Here is a 25,146-nt window from a genome sequence, read left to right as displayed (position 1 = left end):
GAAAGGCTACGCAAGCAGCCGCGACGCCATTTGCTGCGGCCGAGCGTGGGCGCAGGCGGATCTCGGAAGAACTCGGTCTCTAGACTCTCCCGCGCACGCGACCCGGTCTCCAGCCCCTGCTTGGTGCTGCGCTGTCTCACGCGCAGTCCCTCGGAGGAGTCGCCGCCGCTGCCGCCACCCGAATAGGAGTCGGAGACGCCGCGAGGCCGCCGTTACCACCATGCCCAAGAATAAAGGTAATGCCGCCTGGATCCTGGGACCACGAGTCCCCTGAACCGGGCCTCCCCAACTCTGCCCGCGGCCTCCGGATTGCCCAGGCCGCAGTGACCTTCCTCTCCGCCCTGCCTGCATGCAGCTGGGCGATCCGGCCGCGATTCTGGGCTCGGGAGAGGAGCTGGGAAGTTACTCCTCTCTTTCAGTTTGGTCACGTTGGGGTGGAGCCGACGCCATTTTTGTAGGGCCTCCTGCGGGAGAACGTGTGCTTTCGCTCCAGATTCGCGCCAGACTGACCACGGCACCGTAGCTGCCTATGGGGAGACCTCCCCGGGGCGGCCTGGGCTTCGCAAATGGGCGCCTTTGGCCTTCCCGGCAGTTCTTAATTTTCAAAGGGTGCTGCCTGCTTTAAGTGGCCATCAGGTACTCCTGCATGGGTTTCTTTATGGACAGTTGTTGGGTATTGTTGAGACTTCTCCCTCTCTCTTGTAAGTAGTGGACGAAACCTTGATGCGTTAAGGTTAATCTCTAGAGATTTACCCTTCCCCATCCCTTTACGGCGTTTAACTTTTTTCCCTCGCTCCAGAAAACTTACCACATATTTAGCCAAGTTTTCTACTTCTGCTCCAGATCGCTTACGTATTGCGACGGGAGTAAAGACCTTTAAGTTCCCTCCATGCTGAGGCTAAGGCATTCACAAATTATTAGATATGGGGATATGTTTATTTGGAATTTTCAAAATGGAAGGCCTAATCTAAGTAAAAGCAGAACAGTCCTAAAGAGATTTTCCCTTTTTAAGACTTAAGGATATTTCCGTCTTTTTAAGTATTCTTACAGTTTCCCAAAGGAAATTGTGAAAGTAGAAACAGGGAAAACATTGTATTTCCTATAGGAGAAGCGCATATTTCACAACCCACAAGTTTCCTTTGATTATTCATCCTTGAGACCCCTGCCCTGACCAAGGCCTACTCTGTTCTTTTTTCTACTTAACAGCTGGCTGCAGGGATTCTACTTCATTTCCTCTTAGCAGGTGTCACTACTCTTTTTACCCTTGGGATATTTGCTTGCAGTTCTGTGCCGTTCCCTTGGAGTCCTCCATTTTACTGCCCTCAGAAATCTTACTTGCAGGTTCCTTTTGTAGCAAGGATTTTACTGCTAATTATTCTGGGAAAGATGGGGTGATAAAATAGGGGTTTGAAAGTTACAGTTTTCTTGTAACCTGCATAATTTTTTATTCCTTCTGAGATGGTAACTGGATCGGTTCAATAGATATCTTACTTTAACCCTTATTTCTAGCAATGAGATTTCCATCCTCCCTAGACTGTAAGCTCTAAAGGGCAGTAATAGTATCTGTCTTAATCACAATGGATTGCTAGCACTTGACACTTAGTAGATGCTCAAAAATATTTGTTGGATTAAGTCACCTTCCCTCTCTTGACTCCACCCTTAGGTGAATAATAGGTTCTCCTTTGGGTCCAAGGGAACTGACTGAACTTCTACATTAAATTACATCTATTTCACTGGCCTCCTTTAAAGTTTATTTCATTACGTGGCAGTAAAATAGGGAAGGGGATGATCAGAGTATGGTTAATTCTAGTAAACTGACAAGCAACACATCATTCTTTTATAAATAAGATTTGAGGCATACGAAAAAATAGGAATAATACAGTGAACACCTGGGAATCAATCCATTACTCTGAACTTGGGAATTACAACAGAATCAGTTAAAGCCTTTTGTGTTCCCCCTCCCAAGCCCCTTCCCCTCTTTTCATCTTTTCTAGCAGATAACCACCATTCTGAATTTGGTGTTTATCATTCCCAATCTCTTATCTTTAGTTGTTATCTTACTTAGAGGAACAGTAATTTTCAAGACTCCTGAATTTTATGAGATGAGGTTTACTAATGTGAAATAAATTCTTGTTTATTTTTCTGATTTTCTTCATTGGAAAAGCCAGAAGCCCTGTGAATATAATCTTCATGATGTTTACACACGTAAGGATATAAGGTGCCATGAACTGTATGTTGAATGACTTTTGCTTTGGACTGATTCTTATCAGCCTGTTTCCTCTAGAATTCTCTAAATTCTATCAATTAGTTAACCTCAGGAAAAAAGGTATCCTTGGGCCCACTATGAAGAGCGATTAGGTATGTGCAGTCGAACTGTTAAAAAAAAAAGCAATTAAGGTAAGGTACTCCCATGCTTTAAAGAAGTTACTCCCTTTAATTATAAAATTGCCACTCCTTTAGGAATATATGGACGGCTCTTGACTGATTCATTCAAAGAATTGCCCAACTAAGTATGTAACTCGGGAAACAAAATGTGATCCTTGCCCTAATGAGGCTTTCACTCTGCTTTGAAGATCTGGCATGGTTGGTGGCTTGAAGTAGAAGACACTTTTCTCTTCCTAGGAAGTTCATTTTGGAGTGCTCTAAGAATGCCGCAGACCCTGAACTCTAAGGGCTCTGGGCAGGTCGGGACATTGTAGAGGCCCACAATACCATTGTGAGACTGCCCTCGCGACAGAGCACAGGACTCATGAAATTAAGGGTCTTTCTTTGCAAATTCTGTTGCGGATGTGAACCTTTAAAAAAAATTTTTTTGCTGCTTCCAGGCTCTTCCCATGAGTCTCTTAGTATCGCTACCACTTAAAGCCTTTCTCCCACCTTCTGGAAAAGGCTGCTAATGTGGTTTAGGTTCAGAATGCTGTGGAGAGGTACCCAAATGTAGGGGGCCAGGAACAAAAGAAGATTAGGTTGGATCTGGTCACCCCACTCACTGTCTAATGGTAAGTGAGTTACTTCTATGAGCTTTAGTGAACTCACTGGTAAACTGGGGATAAATGACCTCATAGGGTAATTGTGGCATTATTGTATGGTGGGGAAGAGCACACATAGTCACTGGGGTCTTACTGCCCAGTTCAAATCCCAGGTTTCACTTCACATGGTATAGCCGCAAATAAGTCTTTCAACCTTTCAAAGACCATTATCTCTTGTGAAATAAAGACAAAATAGTGCCTATCTCTTAGGCATAAGCTTGTTAAGGGCGAGTTATGGGACAGTGAGAACTGTACTTGGATTGAAACGTAAGGTGGTTGAAGAGAAGAATTGAGGGTAGATTGATGTTGTGTTTATAGGTTGAGAGATTTATATTCTTTAAGGAAGTTATGTTACCACTAACAGAAACAAGGATGTTGATTAAGGACCAGCTTTGTAAAAGAAAGTAATCTGAGTTTTGAGGAAAAATTTGCCTGAGAGTAGCCCATTCACTAGAAATGTACAGAGCCTCATATTAGAAAAAAGAGAGCCATGCTTAGTTGATACTGCAGACTGAGATACAAGATTATTAACATAGTAGAGAGAGGTGAGAGAAAATTTTTTAATGTATGGAAAATGAGGTCGGCACAGACTTTTAAAGACACCAGCAGATGGAAGAATTCTGGAGTCCTACATGTAGAAAGAATATGAAGCTACTTGGATAGTCTTTTCTTACTCCCTCATTTTACAGAGGCTAGAACTGAGGTCCTGAGAGGTTTTGTGAAAGTTCCGTGTATCCTTTATTCCTCCCTCTCTCCACATCAGGTCATGGTTCTCTTGTTTCCATCTCCGAAATATTCCTTATTTGTCCCTCCTCTTCATGGTTAGGCTGGGTGGGATTCATTCTATGTGTAATAAGGACAGTGACCACCTTATCTGTTTTCCCACCCAGAGAATCAGGTCACCGCTGCTTTTGTTGAAGTATTTAAGATTTTTGAAAAGGAAAATGCACAATTCAAGTTTCAAAAAGTATAGCTTGAAATCTGTTTCCTAAATGTGTCCTGTAGCTAACTATTTCTCCTTCTCACAGGCAGTCATTGTTAACTTTTCACACGTGCTCTTCCAGAGATATTTTACGTATATACAAGCAAATGTGAATATGAATTTCCATTTTTTACACAATGGTAGCTTTATACTCTTCTTCACCTTGCTATGTTTATTTTTAAACTTACATTATGAAGAATTTGGAATATATACAGAAGTAGACTAGTATAATGGATGTCCATGTGCTCATCTGGTCCCAGACATCATCAGTTCACAGCTAAACTTGCACCATCCACACGAAACCAGGATCCAGATATGGTCTACACATTGCCATTGGTTGATATGTCTTTTAAGTCTCGTCTAATCTATAGGGGTTTTTTTTTCCCTTCATAATGTATCTATTGAAAAAAAAAACAGATTGTCTTGTAGAATTGTCCCTGTGTCCCCCGCCCCCCACCTAGTCTGGATTTTGCTGATTCTAGGGGTTACAATAGGGATTGTATCTTGCTTTTTACTGTTTTTTTAATAGACTTTTAGAGCAGTTTTATGCTTATGGGAAAATGAGCAGAAAGTACAGAATACCCCCCATTTCCTCTATTATTAACATTTTACATGAACCACTATAGATGCATTATAACTTATGTCCATAGTTTATATTAAAATTAATTCTTTATGTTGTACGTTGTATGGGTTTTGACAAATGTATAGAGATGTGTATCCACCATTACAGTAACACACAGGGTAACAGCTTTGCTGCTGTCGGAATCCCGTGTGCTCCACCTAGTCACCTGTCCTTCCTTCCACACTCCCCAGCTCTTGGCAACTACTGATCTCTTTACTCTCTCCATTCACCTACTGAGGACATCTTGGCTGCTTCCAAGTTCAGGCAGTTAGTACCTTGCTTTTTAACTTGCTCTGTGTGTCCTACAGCTGTGGGACAAAATATAAACTCTAGGGGTCGCCAGCGTTGTTGCTCTCCCTCTACCACCACAAAATCTGTGTGTCCCACAGCACTAACTGCTTTTTTTCCCTCCAACCATCTATTTGCACTCAGACCTTTCATTTGGGGGAGCAGGCGTTTTTATAAAATTTATCATATGTCCCATCTTGACCTGTGTGGGCCACTGTAGGAGGAGTTCACTGAGCAGTGTACTCAGCCAAGTGAGTGGTCATTATGTTTATGATCCAGGGCAGTGTGGCCATTGGATGTAGATGTCCTCAGAAGGTGGTCTATATACTTTTATATAGTAACTCCTTTTGGTTCGTTTGTATTTTATGTCAGTGATACCCCAGAAGGAATTTCCAAGAGGTGTAGGGAAGTGACAATATGTAGGTGTTTAATATGATTGGAGATACATGATCAAATTAGGTGCATTTTTTAAGTGATTTTTTTTCAGGTTCGTTGTTTATTTTGAAGTATAGTTGATTTGCAACATTATATTAGTTTCAGGTGTATGACATAGTCATTCAGTATTTTTCTAGATTATACTTCATTTAAAGTTACTGTAAAATACTGGTTATATTCCCTGAGCTGTACAATATATCCTTGTAGCTTATTTATTTTATATGTAGTATTTTGTACTTCTCATAATTTAAGTGATTTTTTTTAAATGTTTTGTAAGCCTCCGTTTCTTTTCCTACTGTTCTGTAGATAATTAGTGTCTTTTTCTTTAAATCCACTAGGTAAAGGAGGTAAAAACAGACGCAGAGGTAAGAACGAGAATGAATCTGAAAAAAGAGAGCTGGTGTTCAAAGAAGATGGGCAAGGTAAGCATTTTCATAGACTAGGTTTCTTTTAGTAATAGTTTTCTTTTTAAAATAAGGAATTACATAAAAGAGACTATTCATAATCCTGAGAGATAAATTGCATTTCCCTTTTTGCTCTTCTCCATTTCTCATCCCCAGCACTTCTCCAGAGCCTTTGTTTAGGTGTTCATTTCTTGGTATACTCAGTCTGTGTTCACAATTGGTGGCATTTCTGTAAAGATGTGGGGTTCACTCTTTGTGTGAACACTCGTGTTGTAACTAAGAATGAATTGAACAGTTCAGAGGGAATTAAGCCTCAAAAGCCATGGTTGACAATTCCATGAGTTAGTAGACTCTTTTTGATAGTAAATAGTGCTGCGTATTATGTTCAGTACACCATGGGTGTTTGAAGGCTGAATCCGAGGCCTTTGCTCTTCTGCTCCACTGTTACTGGCATGTAATTTCATAAAATATAATAAAATGAAACGGAACAGTTGACTGACCTTTTCAAACCGATTAAGATTTTTGGTAAGTGCCAGGCCAAACTACATAATACTAATTTTCCATATTTTTATTTTGAGTAATTTCAGATTTTTAGAAAAGTTGCAGTATCAGTACAATGAATTCCCTTAAACCCTTCATCTGTGTATTTTTCCTGAACCGTTTGAAAGTTAGTTGCAGACATCATGATACTTTTCCCTTACTACTTCATCATGTCACCTAAGAACAAGTATATTCTCATGTAACTATAATAGAATTATCACACTTGGCTCTCTTTAACATGAATATGTTATATATCTAGTATATAGTCCATGTTTAAAATTTTCCAGTTATCCCAGTAATTTACAACAGTTTTTAACAAAGAACCTTTTCTGATTGTCTTTTTATAGATCTTGGTGGATTTGTTCATGCCACGTATATATAAGCCACTAAAAATGAAACATCTTCTGGCTAAAACACCTTTTTCTTTCGTATCCATAGTCATTCTTGTCTCCAGTAGCAGTTGACTTTATTTTGACTGCCACTACTTTTTCTTCTTGTGTTTTTCTCCCACTTTGGAAGAGGGGCTGCCTTTGAATTGACCAACCATGTTTAAGTGCTAGGTGGGTGCTAGGTTCACTGTAGTCTGAGTGACTCACTTCCACTTGTCAACCCTGCAGTTGAGCCTTCGACAGTTAAGTCTCAGTGTATTTACATATTGGTGGATTCCTCTTTGAGGGTGAGGCGTATGTACAACTTAAGCCAAAAGCAGTGATCGCCACCCCCTACCCCGTCTTCTGTCATTTAATGACAGGCGCATGTGCAAGATAGTGCTCATAATCTCCTCAGCTTTGCAAGTGGCAGTGAAACCGGGTGACTTCTTGGTTGCTCTTCTGGAATGGTTTTTGATTAAAAGTTCGGCATTTTGCCTGGGAATATCTTTCTGACTTTATAAAAACTTCAGGATAATCACTAAGATATTCTAATTTAACAAAAATATTATTAACATTTGAGTTGCTTATATTTGCCAATGTACCAAAAATTGTGTTGAGATTAGCCTCTAAAGGTTCTGAGGGAAAGGAGATCTAAAATTGGGCGAGGATCCAAAGCGGGAGACTGGTGAGGGGTAGTGTACATTTTGGGACCAGGCACCTTGATCTCTAGAAGTAGAGTATACAGTTAGGAGGACAGTAGTCAGTCTGCTTAACTCAAGATGAGTAGGTAATTGAAACATTTCTGATAGCAGGGACACCTTGTCCTGGAAGTGGCATTCCACATTCTTGGTTCTAGTTAGCAAGTTAGCTAGCTTGGTGTTTATCACTCCCTCGTACTTATTTCACTGCATATACATATTCCCAACCAACACACCTATGTCTTCTAGTCAGTTTTATGTGGACTTTTGAGTTGCTTTTATCAAAAATTGAGCAATATCCTGTACCCTTTCCCCTCCCCCAGAGTATGCTCAAGTAATCAAAATGCTGGGAAATGGACGATTAGAAGCGATGTGTTTTGATGGTGTAAAGAGGTTATGTCACATCAGAGGGAAATTGAGAAAAAAGGTAGGTTTGGTGACTTGTTTTACTTTAATATAAACTTGTGATTGAGGGAGAAAAGGGCTCTTAAGATTTTTATGGGCCAAGGACCTCATTTTTGTAAGTTCCCAAGAAATATTTATAGAACAGTGATTTACCTCTACGTCAAAACAGCAAGATCTTTGATGGCAGTTTTATACAGATTCTATTTAAAGAGTCATTTGCGTCACCTATCTTGTATTCCTGGCCAAAATGATTAACCTGAATCTAATGAGGAGACAATCAACAAATCCAAACTGAGGGACGCTCCACAAAACAAGCTGCTGAACTTACTACAATGCTAGTATTAATGAAAGGAGAAAAAAGCTGAGTGGGCTGTTTCAATTTAGAAAAGATTAAAGAGACTTAATTGTTAAAAGAGGTAGGTGGCCCTTGTTTGGATTCTGGTTTGAGGGTGGGGGAAATAGCTGTGAAGAGCATTAAGAAAATCTGAATATGAATTGTGGTAAATAAGTGTTGTATTGATGTTAAATTCCCTGAATTGTGATCATGAATGGGCTGCCTTGGAAGGTAATGGTTCATTTCCCCTCATGGTAGATGTTCAGGCAGATTTATTGATCAGGTTGGTTAAAAGTCCCTCCAACCCTGATTTTATGATATATATATATTTTAATTTGTTTTGCTAATCTTTCTGTTACCAAGCTAAAGGGGGTTTGCTTCCTGTGGGTGGGTGGGTGGGTGGGTGGGAGATAAAACCACATTCCTAATTTACTTTTCTCATCTATAATGAGTAACTAACCACTTGGAGTGGTTCACTATTAAAAATTCCTTAATTTCTAAACTAATCATTGTTCCTTTGGAATTGTTAAACTGTCAAGTAGTTGAATGAGATTGTTATTTTTCTAATACCCCAAATTATAGAAAATTTGCAACTCACTTAGCTGCTTACTACAGTTTTTTTTTTTTGCCTCTAAGTCTTAATATAGGTACTTTACCCACAGTTGGGTGAATAATATGTATATTTTATGGGAAGACTGACTCAACGTTGCTCTTGATTGATTCTTTATTTTTCTTTTAAACCTAGCCTGTGACTTTTCTCTTATAGGTTTGGATAAATACCTCAGACATTATATTGGTTGGTCTACGAGACTACCAGGTAAAAACAAAATTGAAATTGTCTTTGTTTACTCGCTTGAATTTGATGAACCATTAATGTTTAGAATATAGGTCATAACCATATTTGACCAGTTCCAGGCCAGTATACTGCTTACTATTACGTCATTACTGAAGAAAAAGAGGCTGGAGGAGTAACTCTCCCAGACTTCAGACAATACTGTAGAGCTATAGTAATCAAGACAGCATGGTATTGGTACAAAAACAGACATATGGACCAATGGAACAGAATAGAGAGCCCAGAAGTGAACCCACAAACTTTTGATCAACTAATCTTCGACAAAGCAGGCAAGAATATACAATGGAATAAAGACAGTCTCTTCAGCAAATGGTGTTGGTAAAACTGGACAGCAGCATGTAAATCAACGAAGCTAGAACACTCCCTTACACCATACACAAAAATAAACTCAAAATGGATCAAAGACTTAAACATAAGACAAGATACAGTAAACCTCCTAGAAGAAAACATAGGCAAAACATTATCTGACATACATCTCAAGATGTTCTCCTAGGGCAGTCTACCCAAGCAATAGAAATAAAAGCAAGAATAAACAAATGGGACCTAGTTAAACTTACAAGCCTGTGCACAGAAAGGAAACCATAAGCAAAACGAAGTGACAACCTACGGGAGAAAATTTTTGCAAAAGATGAAACCAACAAAGGCTTGATCTCCAAAATAAATAAGCAGCTCATACGACTTAAAAAAAACAAACAACCCAATCCAAAAATGGGCAGAAGACCTAAACAAGCAATTCTCCAAGGAAGACATACAAATGATTAATAGGCACATGAAAAAATGCTCAATATCACTAATTATCAGAGAAATGCAAATCAAAACTACAATGAGGTATCACCTCACACCAGCCAGAATGGCCATCATTCAAAAGTCCACAAATGACAAATGCTGGAGAGGCTGTGGAGAAAGGGGAACCCTCCTACACTGCTGGTGGGAATGCAGTTTGGTGCAGCCACTGTGGAAAACACTATGGAGATTCCTCAAAAGACTAGGAATAGACTTAACATATGACCCAGGAATCCTGCTCCTGGGCATATATCCAGAAGGAACCCTACTCCAAAAAGACACCTGGACCCCAATGTTCATAGCAGCACTATTTACAATAGCCAAGACACGGAAACAGCCTAAATGTCCATCAACAGATGACTGGATAAAGAAGATGTGGTATATTTATACAATCAAATGCTATTCAGCCATAAAAAATGACAACATAATGCCATTTGCAGCAACATGATGTCCCTGGAGAATGTCATTCTAAGTGAAGTAAGCCAGAAAGAGAAAGAAAAATACCAAATGAGATCACTCATATGTGGAATCTTAAAAAAAAAAAAAAAACATAAATACAAAACAGAAGCAGACTCATAGACATAGAATACAAACTTGTGGTTGCCAAGGGGGAGGGGGGTGGGAAGGGACAGACTGGGAGTTCAAAATTTGTAGATATTGACAGGCATATGTAGAATAAATAAACAAGATTATACTGTATAGCACAGGGAAATATATACAAGATCTGGTGGTAGCTCACAGTGAAAAAATGCGACAATACATGTATGTTCATGTATAACTGAAAAATTGTGCTCTACACTGGAATTTGACACAACATTGTAAAATGACTGTAACTCAATAAAAAAAAAAGTTTTAAAAAAATGTCAACAAACATTTCTTAAGTGCCAGTTATGTCTTAGGTGTTGTGCTAGGTACCCAGGGATCATGGTTCCTAAATGCCAGTCTGTGGAGTCTGTTTTCACTATAGAAGAAATATAGACAGTGTGAGTTTTTCATGAAGCTAAATGGTTGTTCTTTTTCCTTTTGGGGTGTTTTCCTTTGTTTTTTTTTAATTGAACTATAGTCAATTAACAGCGTGTTAATCTCTTGTACAGCGTGGTGATTCAGTTATACACAAACATTTTTTTTCATTATAGGTTACTGTAAGATTGAATATAGTCTCGTGCTATACAGTAGGACTTTGTCTCCTTTTTCGATATTTAAAAAGTTCCCTTTTTTGGAATGAGGGATATTATATTATGGTTTTGTTAGTGTTCTTAGTTGGCAAGATAACTGCCCCCCCCCCTTAATTATATGTCTTGAAGTCAAAATCTGGAACTGTTACTCTAGACAATACAGCTGAATATGTTAAGCTTCCATCTCACAAAGTGCTTACAGCCTGGTAGTGGAGAGAATAAGGCAGGCACACAAGTAATTACATTACAAACCGTGATACAAGTATGTGCTCTGAATTTAGATGAGCAATTAGAGAAGAAAATAGTAGTTGCCCTTCATGATCTCAGCCTGGAAACTCTACTGATTGTGGTCTGTGGAATCCATTTGGTTTCCACTTATTGGAACTCATCACCATGTGTTTATGACACTGTAAGTGATAAGCATTTCTATTTTTGTAACCTCGATTGTACTTTGACTTTTTTAAAATACATATTCCAGAATAAAGAATTAAAATCTTAACTTTAAATCAATGATTCTCAACCGTGGGTGATTTTTTTTTCCTCCAGAGGACATAGGGCAGTGTCTGGAGATATTTCTGGTTGTTACAACTGAGGATAAGGGGGCAGTGCTGCTGGCTGGTATCTGGTGGCCACGGGGGATGCTAAACATCCTACAATGCACAGGACAGTTCCTGCAACAGAATTATATGTCCCAAAATTATCAGTAGTGCTGAGGCTGAGGGAGCCTCCTTTAAATTTGTACCATTTTAGTGTCCATTTTCTTCTTTTGATCTTAAAAGAAAACCCAGAAACCTGGAAGTAGGAAAAATTAGTTCCCTGTTTGACAGATAAGGAAACCAAGGTTCCAAAAGGGGTAATGTTCATAATACAAAATGACAACTGCAGAAAGTTTTCTGATTCTCAGTCTCCCATGATCCTTCTTTTGCGCTGCTTCCCCTTAAAGGGTGGTTCAGTCTACCAGTAGCGTCACTAATTTTGGGCAACTTGTTAGGAATGCAGATTCTTGAACCCCACCCCAGGCCCCTCTCTCTCTCTCTCTCTCCCTCTCCCTCTCCCTCTCCCTCTCCCTCTCCCTCTCTCTCTCTCTCTCTCTCTCTCTCTCTCTCTCTCTCTCTCTATATATATATATATATATATATATACACACACACACATTATAGTTTAAGAAGTGCTGGTTTGAATCACCATGCTCTTGGATCACTTACCACTTTCGCTGTGTTTCTTTAGGCCTTTCCAAGTCCAAAGAACTTTTTGAAGTTGAAATAATCAGCTTCAACCCTTTTTTCTTAACTGAGTCAGGACTAATCTATCTTCAGGAGGTGTAAAAGCTCCACAGGAGATTCTGGTGGATTTGTACCCTAAGAACCACTGATATATGGAAAGGTTATAATTTCTATAGGTCATTATACCAGTCTCAGTTTTGGAATTAGAATATTTAATCACTTGTAAATTATGGTTCCAGGGATTTTTTTTTATTTCAAAAGACTTCTGATCAAAGGGTAGCTATAAACAATCTAGAAGATTGGGTCTGCACAGTTCTCTTACTGAAGTGAAATCTGTAAATATCTTCCCTAAGTTTTTTGACCATTTATGTATGCAGGCTTCTTTATACTGGGTTAAAACCAAGTATGTTTTTCAGAGGGTAGGTGAAAACTAAATTTTTAGAAAAAGGAGAAAAGTTTATAGCACAACAGTGAGATTTAATTTCTTACCAGTTTGAAAATAATTTATGAAATGACATATTTTGACATAGTCATTTATAAGAGTTATTTGTCTCTTTAAGGATAATAAAGCTGATGTAATTTTAAAATACAATGCAGATGAGGCTCGAAGTCTGAAGGCATATGGCGAACTTCCAGAACATGGTAATGTCTGAGTTATTATATTAAACTATTATATGGTGTTATTACCTGGTGGTATTTAGATGAAGGAATTAGTGGATTTTGCATATTTAATTTTGTGCTTATGTAATTCATTCTAAGTATGCCTGCCTGTACTTCATAATACTAAAAAGACTCTATGTTCATCTACTTTAGGTTTATTTATTTTTAGAGGAAGTACTGGAGGTTGAACCCAGGACTTTGTGCATGCTAAGCATGCACTCTACCACTTGAGCTGTATCCTCCCACTGTTCATCTGCTTTAAACGTGAAGCAAGGATAGTAATTAGGTACTGTTGTCAATATTTTTATTAAAAAGTTTTCGGGGGAACGGTATAGCTCAGTGGTAGAGTGCATGCCTAGTATGCCCGAGAGCCTGGATTCAATCCCCAGTACTTCCCTTAAATAAATAAGTAAATAAATAATAAACCTAATTGCCCCCCCAACAAAAAGTCAGCTTTCAGTTCATTTTGTCCTAGTATCATAGCATCCCATAGGATTTTGTTAAACCAGCATTACCTGTTTCCCCCGACACTTCAAAAATTATGCCTTCTTAATGCAGAAAACCCAAATAAACAACAAAAAGTCTCTCATAATCTCATCAAGGGGGAAGTATACTTTACATACTATTTTGAAAGCCTACATTTTTCATTTGACAGTTTTTTTTTTTTTTTAGTTCTGTTGCATGTTATCGTGAGAACTATAATTTTACTTGAGTGTAAAAATCCTGCTGAAGTTAATTACTTGGCGCTTCCAAGCTAGGAAATGCTGCTAATTTATCTGGGACTAGGACTAGCACTTGCTGGTTCATTTTCATTGTTTAGGGTTAAATAGGATTTGACCAAATTTTTCTGATTGATGAGTTTATCTGATGATTTGTTACTTGTTAGCATGTGCTCGAACCTTTTTTGAAGCATAGCTGGAAGTTGTAATAGCTTTAGAATTTGTGTATTTAAAACCTGTCTTACTAGAAATACCTTTGTGAACAAAAAAACTATTTCCATCTTGATTCAGATTTTGTTGTATAAAATACTGTTCTATATACTGGGGTTGTTAGGTAGAAGTTATGAGGATCTTTTTGGTAATGAAATGTAGATTAAATTAAAAGTTGGGCTTTTAAGAGGCTCCTTTTATAGTTGAATATTTGATATCCAACTACTTTTAGTGGGCAGTTTATTCATTTTAATATCATCTTGGTTATATTATATATTTGTTATTGTTTCTTTAGCTAAAATCAATGAAACTGATACATTTGGCCCTGGAGATGATGATGAAATCCAGTTTGATGACATTGGAGATGATGATGAAGACATTGATGATGTAAGTAGATGCACCTTGGATTTTTCAACTTTCTGAATTATTCACAGAGAAACCAGCTCTTTCCCTCTCTTCCTTTAATTCAAGAATGTTGAACACTTCAATAAGGGTGCATTTCGAGACTTGTCCATGAACTAAATACACGGTAGTATTTAGAAGACTGTTTATACTTTGAGAATTCTTATAATCTTTTTAAATATTTCTTCCTGAAAAGATCAAAATTTGCTTTGGCAGTATGAATGCTAGGCATTGGAATCATAACTTGTTTAATTAAGAATGTGTAGAGAGATTGCTGTTAAGAAATTTAGCAGACAATTGTGAGAAATATAAGGTCTTATCAAAGAACCATGCCCCTTTGTTTAAACTGAAATATTTTGTGACATATATATCATATTTGTTGATGATACATATAATATTTGTTGATAATAGTTGATGTACAACATAGTGATTCACAATTTTTAAAAGTTATACTCTCTAGTTATTATAAAATACTGGCTCTATTCCTTGTGTTGTACACACATGCCTTCTCTTAACTGAAGCACTTGTATGTCAAGAGAATAGTCTTATGTGAATCGGTTTGATATGAAGCATTGGGATTACAAACAACATTAAAGTCCTTGTTAAAATTTAGGCCTTTTGCCAATTACATTATTTTATCTGTTAGATAGGCACTGTTGGCAAACTCTTGGTTTGGAGCTGGTGTGTTTATTTTAATAATTGGGGTGATATTTTAAGTTACTCTAAAATCTGGTTTGGGCTCTTCTTTTCAACCCCTTTAAATAAAAATGTAGTTTAGAAACGACCTGTGTATATAAATCTAAAAATAGAATACTAATGTTTGATCTGATTCAAAGGTGACATTTTAGTATACCTGGAACAGTTGTTCCCGACCATAATTGTGCAACAGAACTTTTCAAAAATACAAGGCCTGTCTTGGAGAGGTCTGAGTTACGCATCACAAGTGATACTTAGCGCCAGGATTCTACAATTAACGTATTTCTGTACTTGGTTTATCACATATCTATCTAGCCCTTTATTCATCTATCAGTCCATCTTATATTTTGATGCATCTCCAAACCATTTAGAATACACCATGAATTAAAGAACATTTGAGCACCTGTCCCCAGTGTGTATATGCGTTTATTAATTTTTTAGCATATTGTATTTTAAAGCATACCCTGAAATAGAAAATTAAAAAGGATAAGAAATAAATACATCATTCTGTTTTTAATGTGCCTCCCTTTGGAGACCCCTGAGCCAGAGGATTCTTGTGACTAAACTGTTAATGATACTTTGATAGTAGATTTATCAATAATATTCTGTGACAAGAACCTGAAACAGGGCTATTGTGTTGTAATTAAGGGGTAATCCAGACACTCTGACGACTGGGCTGGGGTAGAAGGCCTTTTTAGGAAATGAAGAACCTAATCAGAGAACACGCCTAAATATGAAGCCACATGCACAGAGGTGACAGGATGAAGATGTGGATAGGGTTGAACTTTTCTAAGAAAAATATTTCTGAATCTGTGCCAGTGCTTCCTCAGAACTGGGCCTAGCCTGTAACATTCTGAAGGATATAAAGATTCACTGGCAGCAGACTGGAATTGAGAAAAACCTAGTGTACAGAATTTCCTCTTCAAACTGGTTTTGCTTTCCAGATAGCCAAAGGGGGTGCATGTCTCCCTTATATGTGGTAGACTGTTGGAATATAAAAATTCTTTCTGTTGATCTGATGTTCTTTTTCCTTCCAGATCTAAATCGAACTCAACGAAATTTTACATTCCAATTTCTCTGAGGATATCTGAATAATTTGGATTTTGGCTGTGATCTGTTAAAGAAGATTAAAATTTCATTAGCATGAGTGCAATTTGTTAAAGCAAACTGATTTGTTTCTAAGGTATTTCTTTAAAAACTGGTAATGCTGAGTTCTCTTAAGTGAAATGTTAAACCCACTTTGTTCTTTTGATGAAATGGAGCTTATGGGTAAAAGACCACATCTACTATTTTAAAAAAGAGAAAAAAAATGCATTACTATTTCTCCCATTTTGACCACTTCCACTAAGTAAATGAATGTTTGGAATAAACCATTTGCCCTACACTCATTATGGATTATAATTAAGCCCTAGTGTGAATTTCTGTATATTCCAGTTACCTAGATGTTCCCTTGAGATTTTGATACAATTTAAGAGAGGCAGAAGTCTGCATTTGAAGTAAAAAATGGTCTGTTTTTCATATTTAAGTAACATGTGGATATTTTTATACTAATTTTGATATCACGTACATTCTTTTCATGATCTTATTTTGCCACTGTAAACATATCAACTAAAAAAAGCGTTTCCAAAATGCAGTTTTATAACCTGAGTTTTAATAGCAATTTTGAATTTGTAAGATTAGTAGTTGCAGAAGTCAAACACTAGGTGGCACCCAGTAATCTTAACGTTGGAAATGCTGATATAGTTGTCTTTTTTTTTTTAACTAACTGTGCATAGGAAATTTCCCAAACAACAGATTATTTTGATCATATGCATGTATGTAGAATATTTTTACAGAACAAAAAGATTAAGTTAAAAGTGTCATTTTATTTTCAGAAGTCATATACATGTAAGCTACAATTTTGAGTGCTTTATAGACACTTAAATTATGTGTAAATGAAAATTTAATTTCATAACAGCCTGTACAAATTAAACCTTCTTCAAAGTATCCCTAAGCTGGGGGAAGAGGAGGAAATAACAACTTAATGAAAAGATGGTCTCCAATTTGTGAATGGAAGAACTGCATACAGCAGAGAAATATAATAAAGACATAGTGATGCTGCAGAGTATATTATACCCTTACTTTGTGTTTAGGATGTATTTTATCGTGTGTACAGATTGTTTTGCTTATATTTTATTGGGAATTTAGATTTACCCTTTCTTACTTAGTTTTTCATTATCAACTCTAGTAAGGTGAAATTAGGGACTGGACTAGTTAGACCTCACTAGCCATATTGAAATCATAAAATGTAAAAGAAGAGATCCTTCGTGTAGTATGTAAAGCTTTTATTCTACTGGTCTCCAGAGAACTTTTCAGTGTTGAAAAATAATAAAAAGAGGAGTAAACCTTCACGTGGCTTCAGAATATAAGCGTATCTTCTCTGATCCCACGCTTAGTATAATTTCCTTTCCTAAATGTGCAGACTCCTGAATAAAAATCTGAGGTACTATAAAACATTCTTAAAGACTAGAAATTAAGAGTGGACAGTTGCAGTTCATGTTTCTTATTATCTGGCGTTCCTGAACGCTTAACCTAGGTGGGGTGCATCTGAGACCATGGGCTGGTTTTTAATACCTGTAAAGAACCAGCCTTGAAGAATTGATGTAGTGATTGTTTTCATCAGTAATCTAAACCACCTGAGATATTTAGGCTTCTGTACACTTAGGCTTCAAAATACTTTTGCAAAATTTGTGGTATATGTACATCTTTCCTCCACATTATTTTACCAAGAATGTTTTGACTGCATCTGATACAGTTCATGGTAGGGATGGTGCAACTCAGACATTAGGTTTTCTGCTGACTTCCTCTAACAAATATGATTTGTCTAAAGATTCTTTAAGAACTGCAACTATGACCCCAATTTATGTGTTTGCCAGTTTTGGGGTGGGGGGGTTGGTTTGTGTGGTTTTTTTGTTTTTTGTTTTTTGTTTTTTTCTTCCTTGCCTAGGTAGTAACAGCCCAATCTGGTGCTGTTGTACCCTGGAAAATCTCAAATCATAATGATTAAAGTAGTTGGAATAAACTTACAGCTCATATGCAACACTACTTGGAGGAATTATTTTACTAACTTATCTTTAATGTGGAAATTATATAGTTCCATTGATTTTATTATATTTCAAATGAATGGAAGTGGTCCTTGAAAAAATTTTTTGTTATTGTTATACTTTTTGGTTCCTATAATACAGTGCTATACAGTGTGCCCTGAAAAGAAAATAAAATGTTTGAAATCCAGAAATGATGATTCTTACTGCTGAGAGGGTGTAATAGTTATTACTAATGAGTTTGATGGACTTGCATTTTTTGTGCAGTTTATTCCACTTCCAGTTTGCGTGTAAATACGTTGTATTACTAAGGTGGCTAAATAACCAAACCAAGTGTTTGTGTAAAAAGACTTGCCAAGATTGAGTTGTTTGTTGAATCTTTCTTGAATATCCAGCCTCTTAAAGAGACCACCTCTTAAGGAGCCTAAAAACTGCACAATGAAAATTCTTGTATTTTATTAAGGAGTGGCCATTGGTTTTCTCACCACATCTATGGAATTTGGCTGTAAAAACTCCTTGTGACTTGTAGTTTAACTTAATCTCATCTCTCTTGTGTAAATACTAAAGTGTAGGATGCTGCATAACATCTTTTAATAGGTATAAACTGCTGTCAGTATTGACCTCAGTGCAGATAGGTAAAAAGCATGTTTCAGATCAAATACCTAGCTGGATTTATACTTTATTTGTATTGTGTACAGATTTAACAACATCCAGTATTAACTGGCTTGACAGTGAAACTATCAGAAGGAAGGTTAAGTTTTTTATGTTACCTGACACAAAGATTTAAAAGATTTCTATTGTTATGAGATGTTTAGATCTCTATCCTGCTTAGTAAAGGGAAGTTTCGTTTATACTCTTTGGACTCCCATGAACTTTTACATACCACTTGGTGTTTTTTTCAATTTACCTTAAACTACCATCCTTTTTATCCTTGCTTCTTCCTACTCAGAAAAGAACAGAATCTGAAGTCTTACTGTAAGTGTGATGACACTAGCCTCTGAGGTACGGAGCAAGCTGAGGGGTTGGGAGAGCATACTGGACTATGTCTTCTCTCCCCCAGCCGCCTAGTGCTTAGGAGGCAGCGTTATGGAGAGGGAAGAGCGTGGCCCTGGGTCAGGCAGTCTGTGCCCCTGCCCTCACTCTGCCCCTTACCTGCAGGTGATCATGGGCACCTTCTCCAACTTGTCTGAGCTTTAGGCTCCTCACCTATAAAATGGAGATGGTAAGAATAGTACCTGCAGAATCAGAATTGGTGGGAGGATTAGTAATGTATGTGTTCATACGTGTAGTGCGCTTAGAACAGTCTGCCGCTATTCACTTGATATTCAGGACTGTGTAAGATAGAATATGCACATCTTTTATATTCTCTACTTACCATTTCTTTTACTTTCAGTCTTTGGTTCGTATAGTAAAAGAAACATGTAGAATATATATTTGTATATTCGCGTCGACATAGTATTTAAAATAATTGCTACCACCCTCATCTAATTCAGCATAAGACTAACAGATGCAGGTCTCTAAATTGCTTAAAGATATTTTGCAAAATACCAACTTGCTCTGTATTTCTTTAGAGAAGTTTATAGTTACTGACATTGATAGCTCTAGTCATACTCCATTCTTAAGCCTTTAATGAGTCCTTTTACTGTAGATTCATAACAGCTGCTTAGTACTGAGGTTTCCTGTCTCATTTGGAATTATGTAAAGAAGTCAGATGCAAACTATTGCAATTAGAAAATAAAATAAAATAACTTTCAACAGTGTATGCAGTTGATTCTTTTCAAACTGACAATTCTAACTAAATTTTTGTTCATGATAATTCTTTTCTGAAAACTTGATTTTTAAAAAAATTATATGAGGGAAATGTATACTATGTCTGTTTTTTATTTTTATGTTTTTTGTTGTTTGATTTGAATGAATCCATTTGGTCAGACTCCAGATAACAGGGTTGCATTTTCTGGGCAAGTGAATTTGTTACAAACCTGTGCAAAAGACAACATTTTCTAATGGTAAATCAGTTGCCCAGAATGATCTCAAATTGCCAGAATCTCATTCAGTGGACCTTATCTTATACTGTGCAAGGACATGGGTAAAGTAGATACTTATCCTCTGGTCAATTTGCTCACTTTTAAAAAGCCAGTCTTTCCTGTTCCAATCCAGGCTTTGTTCAGTTCACAACCTGATAACGGCAGATCAATACATGGGGACAAAACCTGAGTAAAGTCTCATTGCTGATTTGATCCACTGGACTGTCAGGTATAGAATTATTTGGATTTTTGCAAATTTGATAAAAGTTCAATATGTATTTATGATTTTAAATATCTTAGAAATCTAAGAATAATTGGGATTTTCCCAACTTGATAGTTTTATCTGCCAAAAGCAAACAAAGAAACTCAAGTTTCTTTTAAACAGCAAATTTGATTTAAGAATGTCCTGACAAGCAGTTAAAAAAAATTAATCTTATTAAATCCAACTCTTGAGTACACATCTTTTTAATATTTCATATAACAAAGTAGAAGTGCTACATAAAGCACTCCTCCATGCTGTGAAGAACCACGGTTATTGCAGGGAGAAACACTCATGTGATTATTTGAGTTGCAAACTGGCAATCATTTTTCATGGAATACCATTTTTACTTGAAGGAACAACTGACAAACTGGCTATTCAAACTGGGGTTTGTGGTCAACATTTTCTCAAAAATGAATAAAATGAGCCTGTCCCTTCAAGGCAAACAACTGACAGTGTTTGCTGGAGGTGATAAAATTTGAACTTACAAGTGAAAATAAAGAGTTTTGGAAAACTTACTGCCTCTATTAGCTTGACAGCTTAGCAGTAAAGACTTCTGAAGAGATCCGTGATGGCAGTAATGAGTGTGACTTTTTAATACTGTAGAATGAAATGTGTTGACATTTGGAAGATCTTTGTCGCTGAGTCAACCAGTATTTTCTAAATGATCAGTGGGTTTTAATGTACTAGTATGAAAAGATCACTGATTCAGTGTTAGATTGCACATTGCAACTGACCTTTAAGAAATTACCATTTGTCAGATTGGGTGTAGTATCAAAGAACATACATAGTACCTGAAAAGGCTATGACAGTATTTCTTCCTTTTCCAGCTACATACCCCCGAGGTCATATTTTCTTCGTGTGCTTTAACCAAAACATGGCAACACGTTGAATACAAAAGCAGACATGAGACTCTTTCTATTAAACCAGGCAGTAAAGAGATTTGCAAAAATGTGAAACAGTGCCACTCTTCTCAAACTTGGGGGGTTTTGTTACTTTTCATTGAATGTGAGTTATTTATGTTTTATTAAATTAACAAATTTTGTTTTAATTCTAATACATCAATATTCATAGATAAAACTCACAGGTGAGTTCGTCTTCTCAAGATAAACTAACAGTATTTGTTGCCATTACCTGTGTGCTTTCAACTAAAAATTAAGTTTTGGAAAACTTAACATCCACCACCATTAGGAGTTACCAAAGTTCTTTGGGAGTCTCAGTTTTAGGTGTAAGTAGAGTTTGGTGAACTTTTACTAAAGGACCAGATAGTAAATATTTTAAGCTTTGTAAGCCATGTGGTCTCTTAAAACTACTCAACTCTGCCATTGTAGCACAAAAGCAGCCAAAGACAACATGTAAACAAGTGAGTGTGGCTATATTCCAGTAAAACTTTATTAGAAATAGTTGGTGGGCCACATTTGACCCATGAGCTGTAGTTTGCCAACCCCTTGCTGCAAAGGGGCTCTGAGACAAAATTTGAGAATTGCTCCACTAGAGTAACAACTAAGATGGTATAACAGATTTTAAGACGCCATTCAACTAACGACTTTTAGGAAGTTACGTAATGGAAAAAGCCCAGCAAGCTAATGTCATTTTTTAAAAAAACAAATGCCTTAAATAGAAAGACATTGTGCTCATAAATAGTGTATCATTAAAATAGTAATTTTCCCCCAAATTAATCTCTGAATTCAATATAATTCCAATTAATATTCCAGCAGTATTGGGGAGGTGGGTAGGAAAACTGATTCTAAATAAGTTCATATGGAAATGATGAATTTCTAAGGCAGTTCTTAAAAAGCAAAGAACTCTCCATGAGATGTTCACACCATAAGCCATAGTAATAAATAGTAGGTGCAGTAACAGACAGAAAGATCAGAATAAAGAGCTCAGAATCAAGCCCCTGTACAGATGGGAATTTGATATATGATAAGTGTTTCAAAATCATTGGAGAAAGGATAGATTATTTAATACATGGTGCTGGGCAAACTATTACACTTTACAGAGAAAAGTAAGTATGGAGGCCTATCACACTATATACAGAAAATAAATTGCCTAAGAGTAAAGGTAAATCTATAAACTAATGGAGGAAAATATAGACCATCTTGTGACTAGGGAAGTATGTATTAAACAGGACCTCTTTGATCCTTGTTATTTCCTTCTAACTATAATTTGAGTTGATCCCTTAACCCCTTGGCTTCCATCTCCACCAAGATTGACGGACTGCAATAAACATCCTGTAATTTGACCTTTTATATCTGTATCTAAAAACAAAAAAAACCAAGACCTCTTAAAGCACAAACCATAAGCATAAGGTGAAAATTGATAGATACTATTTTGTAAGCATAGGGGAGTGGATCAAACAAGAACTATCAATGGATGCTAAACCTAGGGAGAAGTTTTGACGAGTAGGATATTTGCATGGCCTTAAAAATGCTTCCCCACAGATTGCTTATAAATTGCAAGAGAAAAGTAGTATCCCTACAGTGGAGAAGCTGGCGGCCAATTAGGTAAAATTATTGTATCCATGTTATATTTACTGAAGTTGATAAGTAATGTGTGTAAGAATATCTTTAGGAAATACATGTCGAAGTATTTAGGTGTAAAGGGCCGTGTATATGTATGCAACTTGCAAAGCGACTGAGGATAAAATAAATATATAAAGATAGGTTTACAAATGATAAATGAGGTAAAATGTTAATGATAGGTAAATCTGGGTAAAGGGTGTATGAGTGTTCTTTGTAAGTTCCTATTTGTGCAACTTTTCTATAAATTTGAGATTATTGCCATAGAAGCTTTTCAAATTGATTGAAAAATTAAAGTTTTGCTAATCTGAGAAAAGGTTAGTTGACTAGTGTGAAATATTTGCAACATTTAAACCCACAAGGATTATCTAGAATACAAGAAACTCCTGGAAATCAACAAGAAAAAGACAAGTAGCCCAGTAGAAAGATGGACAAGGATTGGACAGGTAATTTACAGATAAGTAAACCAGAATGAATGGTTAATCTATTTCTGATAGATTTGTATAGGGTTGCAATGGATAGATGTCAACAATTCCAAGCAAGGAAAAACAGAATGATAGCTCTTGTGTTTTATCATTTATATAAATTTAAACCATGCATATTTTCACACTATATATTTGAAAGTAAAACTGCAAAAATAAACAGAGGAGGTGTCTATGATTAGACAGAGGAATGAAAGTGGGAATAGAAAGTAAGAAAAAATAGAATAAGACTAGAGAGGGGTGCTATTCTGACAAGTCAGCAAGACATGAGCTCTAGAGTTGGGTGAGTTATAAGGTTTGTAAGAAAAAAATAAAAGTGAAAACACCTCCCGTGCCCTAATTAACTTGTCTCAATCTTACTGGGTTAGAAACAGTTTTCATTACAGCCAAGGGACCAGCCCCGACTTGCCCACTTTCCTTCTCATTTGTGCCTAAACTCCCCTTCTGGCTTTCTCACCATAGTTGCATCCTACTACCGGCACACCTTTGGGAGTGTCAGGAACACATTCATCACATTTTTGTGCCACAAAGGGACTCTTTCCAAGCTTTTCACTAAGACCCGGTTGTCAGTTACCGAGGGTTTCAACTTTTAAAAATTGTATAATTTACGTACCGTAAAGTTCACCCGTTTGAAATGTACAATTCAGTGGTTTTTAGTATACTTAAATAAGTGTCAACCATCACCATAATGTAATTCTAGAACATTTTCATCATTGCCCCAAAAGAAACCTTGTACTGTTACTCAGCTTCATTTGGCTCTTTACTCATGCATTTCCCTCTCCCCCTGGGGTGATAGTTAAAATCTGGGGGCTGGTCACCGTCCAAGAGAGAAAGGTGCAGCCTGGGGCTCCACTGGGCTAGGTTATCACTTGGCAGCTATACCTGGGTAAACACCTGGAGGCTTGAGCTGGCTATGCAAAGATGTCTTTTTCAGTATCTATGCTTTTGAAAAGGAGACAAAAGCTCTTGGCTGGGGTAAAAGGATGTCCAAGGGAAAGAACCACCCCCACCCCAACCACCTCCCCACACACCCTTCCTGGACCCTTATTCCCAAGGTTACATGGTTAGCATTGTCTCGTTTGTCTTCCCAGAGAGATCCTCCTCAGAGATTTCTCAAGCGTTCATTTGCGCCCCAGGAGAAAAGGAACCATTGAGTAGTTCTCAGGTGGAATCAGCCAGGGAGTAGGGGCATAGTCGGAAGGCCGAGGTCCGTACGACAGCGAGCCTCTGCTCTTCCTTGAAGTCCATCTGGCTGGCTTGATGGGAGTCCCGGCCACGACCCGCACGCCTGGCTGGGGTGAGGGAGGGTCTAGCGACTGCCACCCGTGCGTCCCTATGCTTGGAGGGTGGCTTCAGCACACGTGCACTAGCCCAAGTGGCGTCAGCCTGAGGCCCTAGACAGGAACTGTTTCCAGAGCTGCAGCTCTAAGTATGCGTGGATGCCTAGTGTGTGTGAACGTATACGAGCCGTGAGAGGACGTTCGTGCATGGTGTATGAGAACACGCGCGTGCTGGGTGAGCAGTTTGTACACGTGTATGCACGCTGTGTTCATACACTGTGAAGATGTGTGTGCAGTGTGAGAAATAACAACTTACGTGTATAACGGTGTGCGTGCACTGTGGGGAGGGTGTTTACACTGGTGTGTGCACGCTGTGAGCGCATGCTGCGTGTAAGCACTGCACGAGGAACTGTGTGCAGGCCGTGTGTGCATGCGTGCTGTGGGAGGACCAGCGTACCCATCGAATGTGTGGGCGCGCTGTGAGAACTAGTGCGCACGTTGCATGTGCACGCCGGGTACAAGTGCTGTGTGAGGACCAGAGTGCGTATTGCAAAAGCGCTAGGTGTGCGCCTGCCGCGTGAGGACCCCCAGTGTGCACCTCGCGTGTGCACGAGGTGCGCGTGCGCAGCGTGAGAACCGGTGCGCACATCGCACGTGCACGCTGCCGGGG

General features: G+C 37.8%; 1 protein-coding gene across 1 annotated transcript; it reads left to right on the top strand.

Moving 5' to 3' along the window:
* On the top strand, positions 1 to 19,664 carry EIF1AX (eukaryotic translation initiation factor 1A X-linked). The gene is made up of 7 exons (XM_032476096.1): positions 1 to 236; positions 5,695 to 5,778; positions 7,693 to 7,796; positions 8,875 to 8,925; positions 12,703 to 12,784; positions 14,027 to 14,118; positions 15,867 to 19,664. Exons 1-7 carry the CDS (start codon positions 221 to 223, stop codon positions 15,870 to 15,872), a joined length of 435 nt encoding a protein of 144 aa, XP_032331987.1. The 5' UTR covers positions 1 to 220; the 3' UTR covers positions 15,873 to 19,664.
* Positions 19,665 to 25,146: the final 5,482 nt, after the last annotated feature.

This window comes from Camelus ferus, chromosome X (assembly GCF_009834535.1).
Source record: "Camelus ferus isolate YT-003-E chromosome X, BCGSAC_Cfer_1.0, whole genome shotgun sequence".
NCBI lineage: Eukaryota > Metazoa > Chordata > Mammalia > Artiodactyla > Camelidae > Camelus > Camelus ferus.
This window is presented reverse-complemented; position numbering and strand designations above follow the sequence as displayed.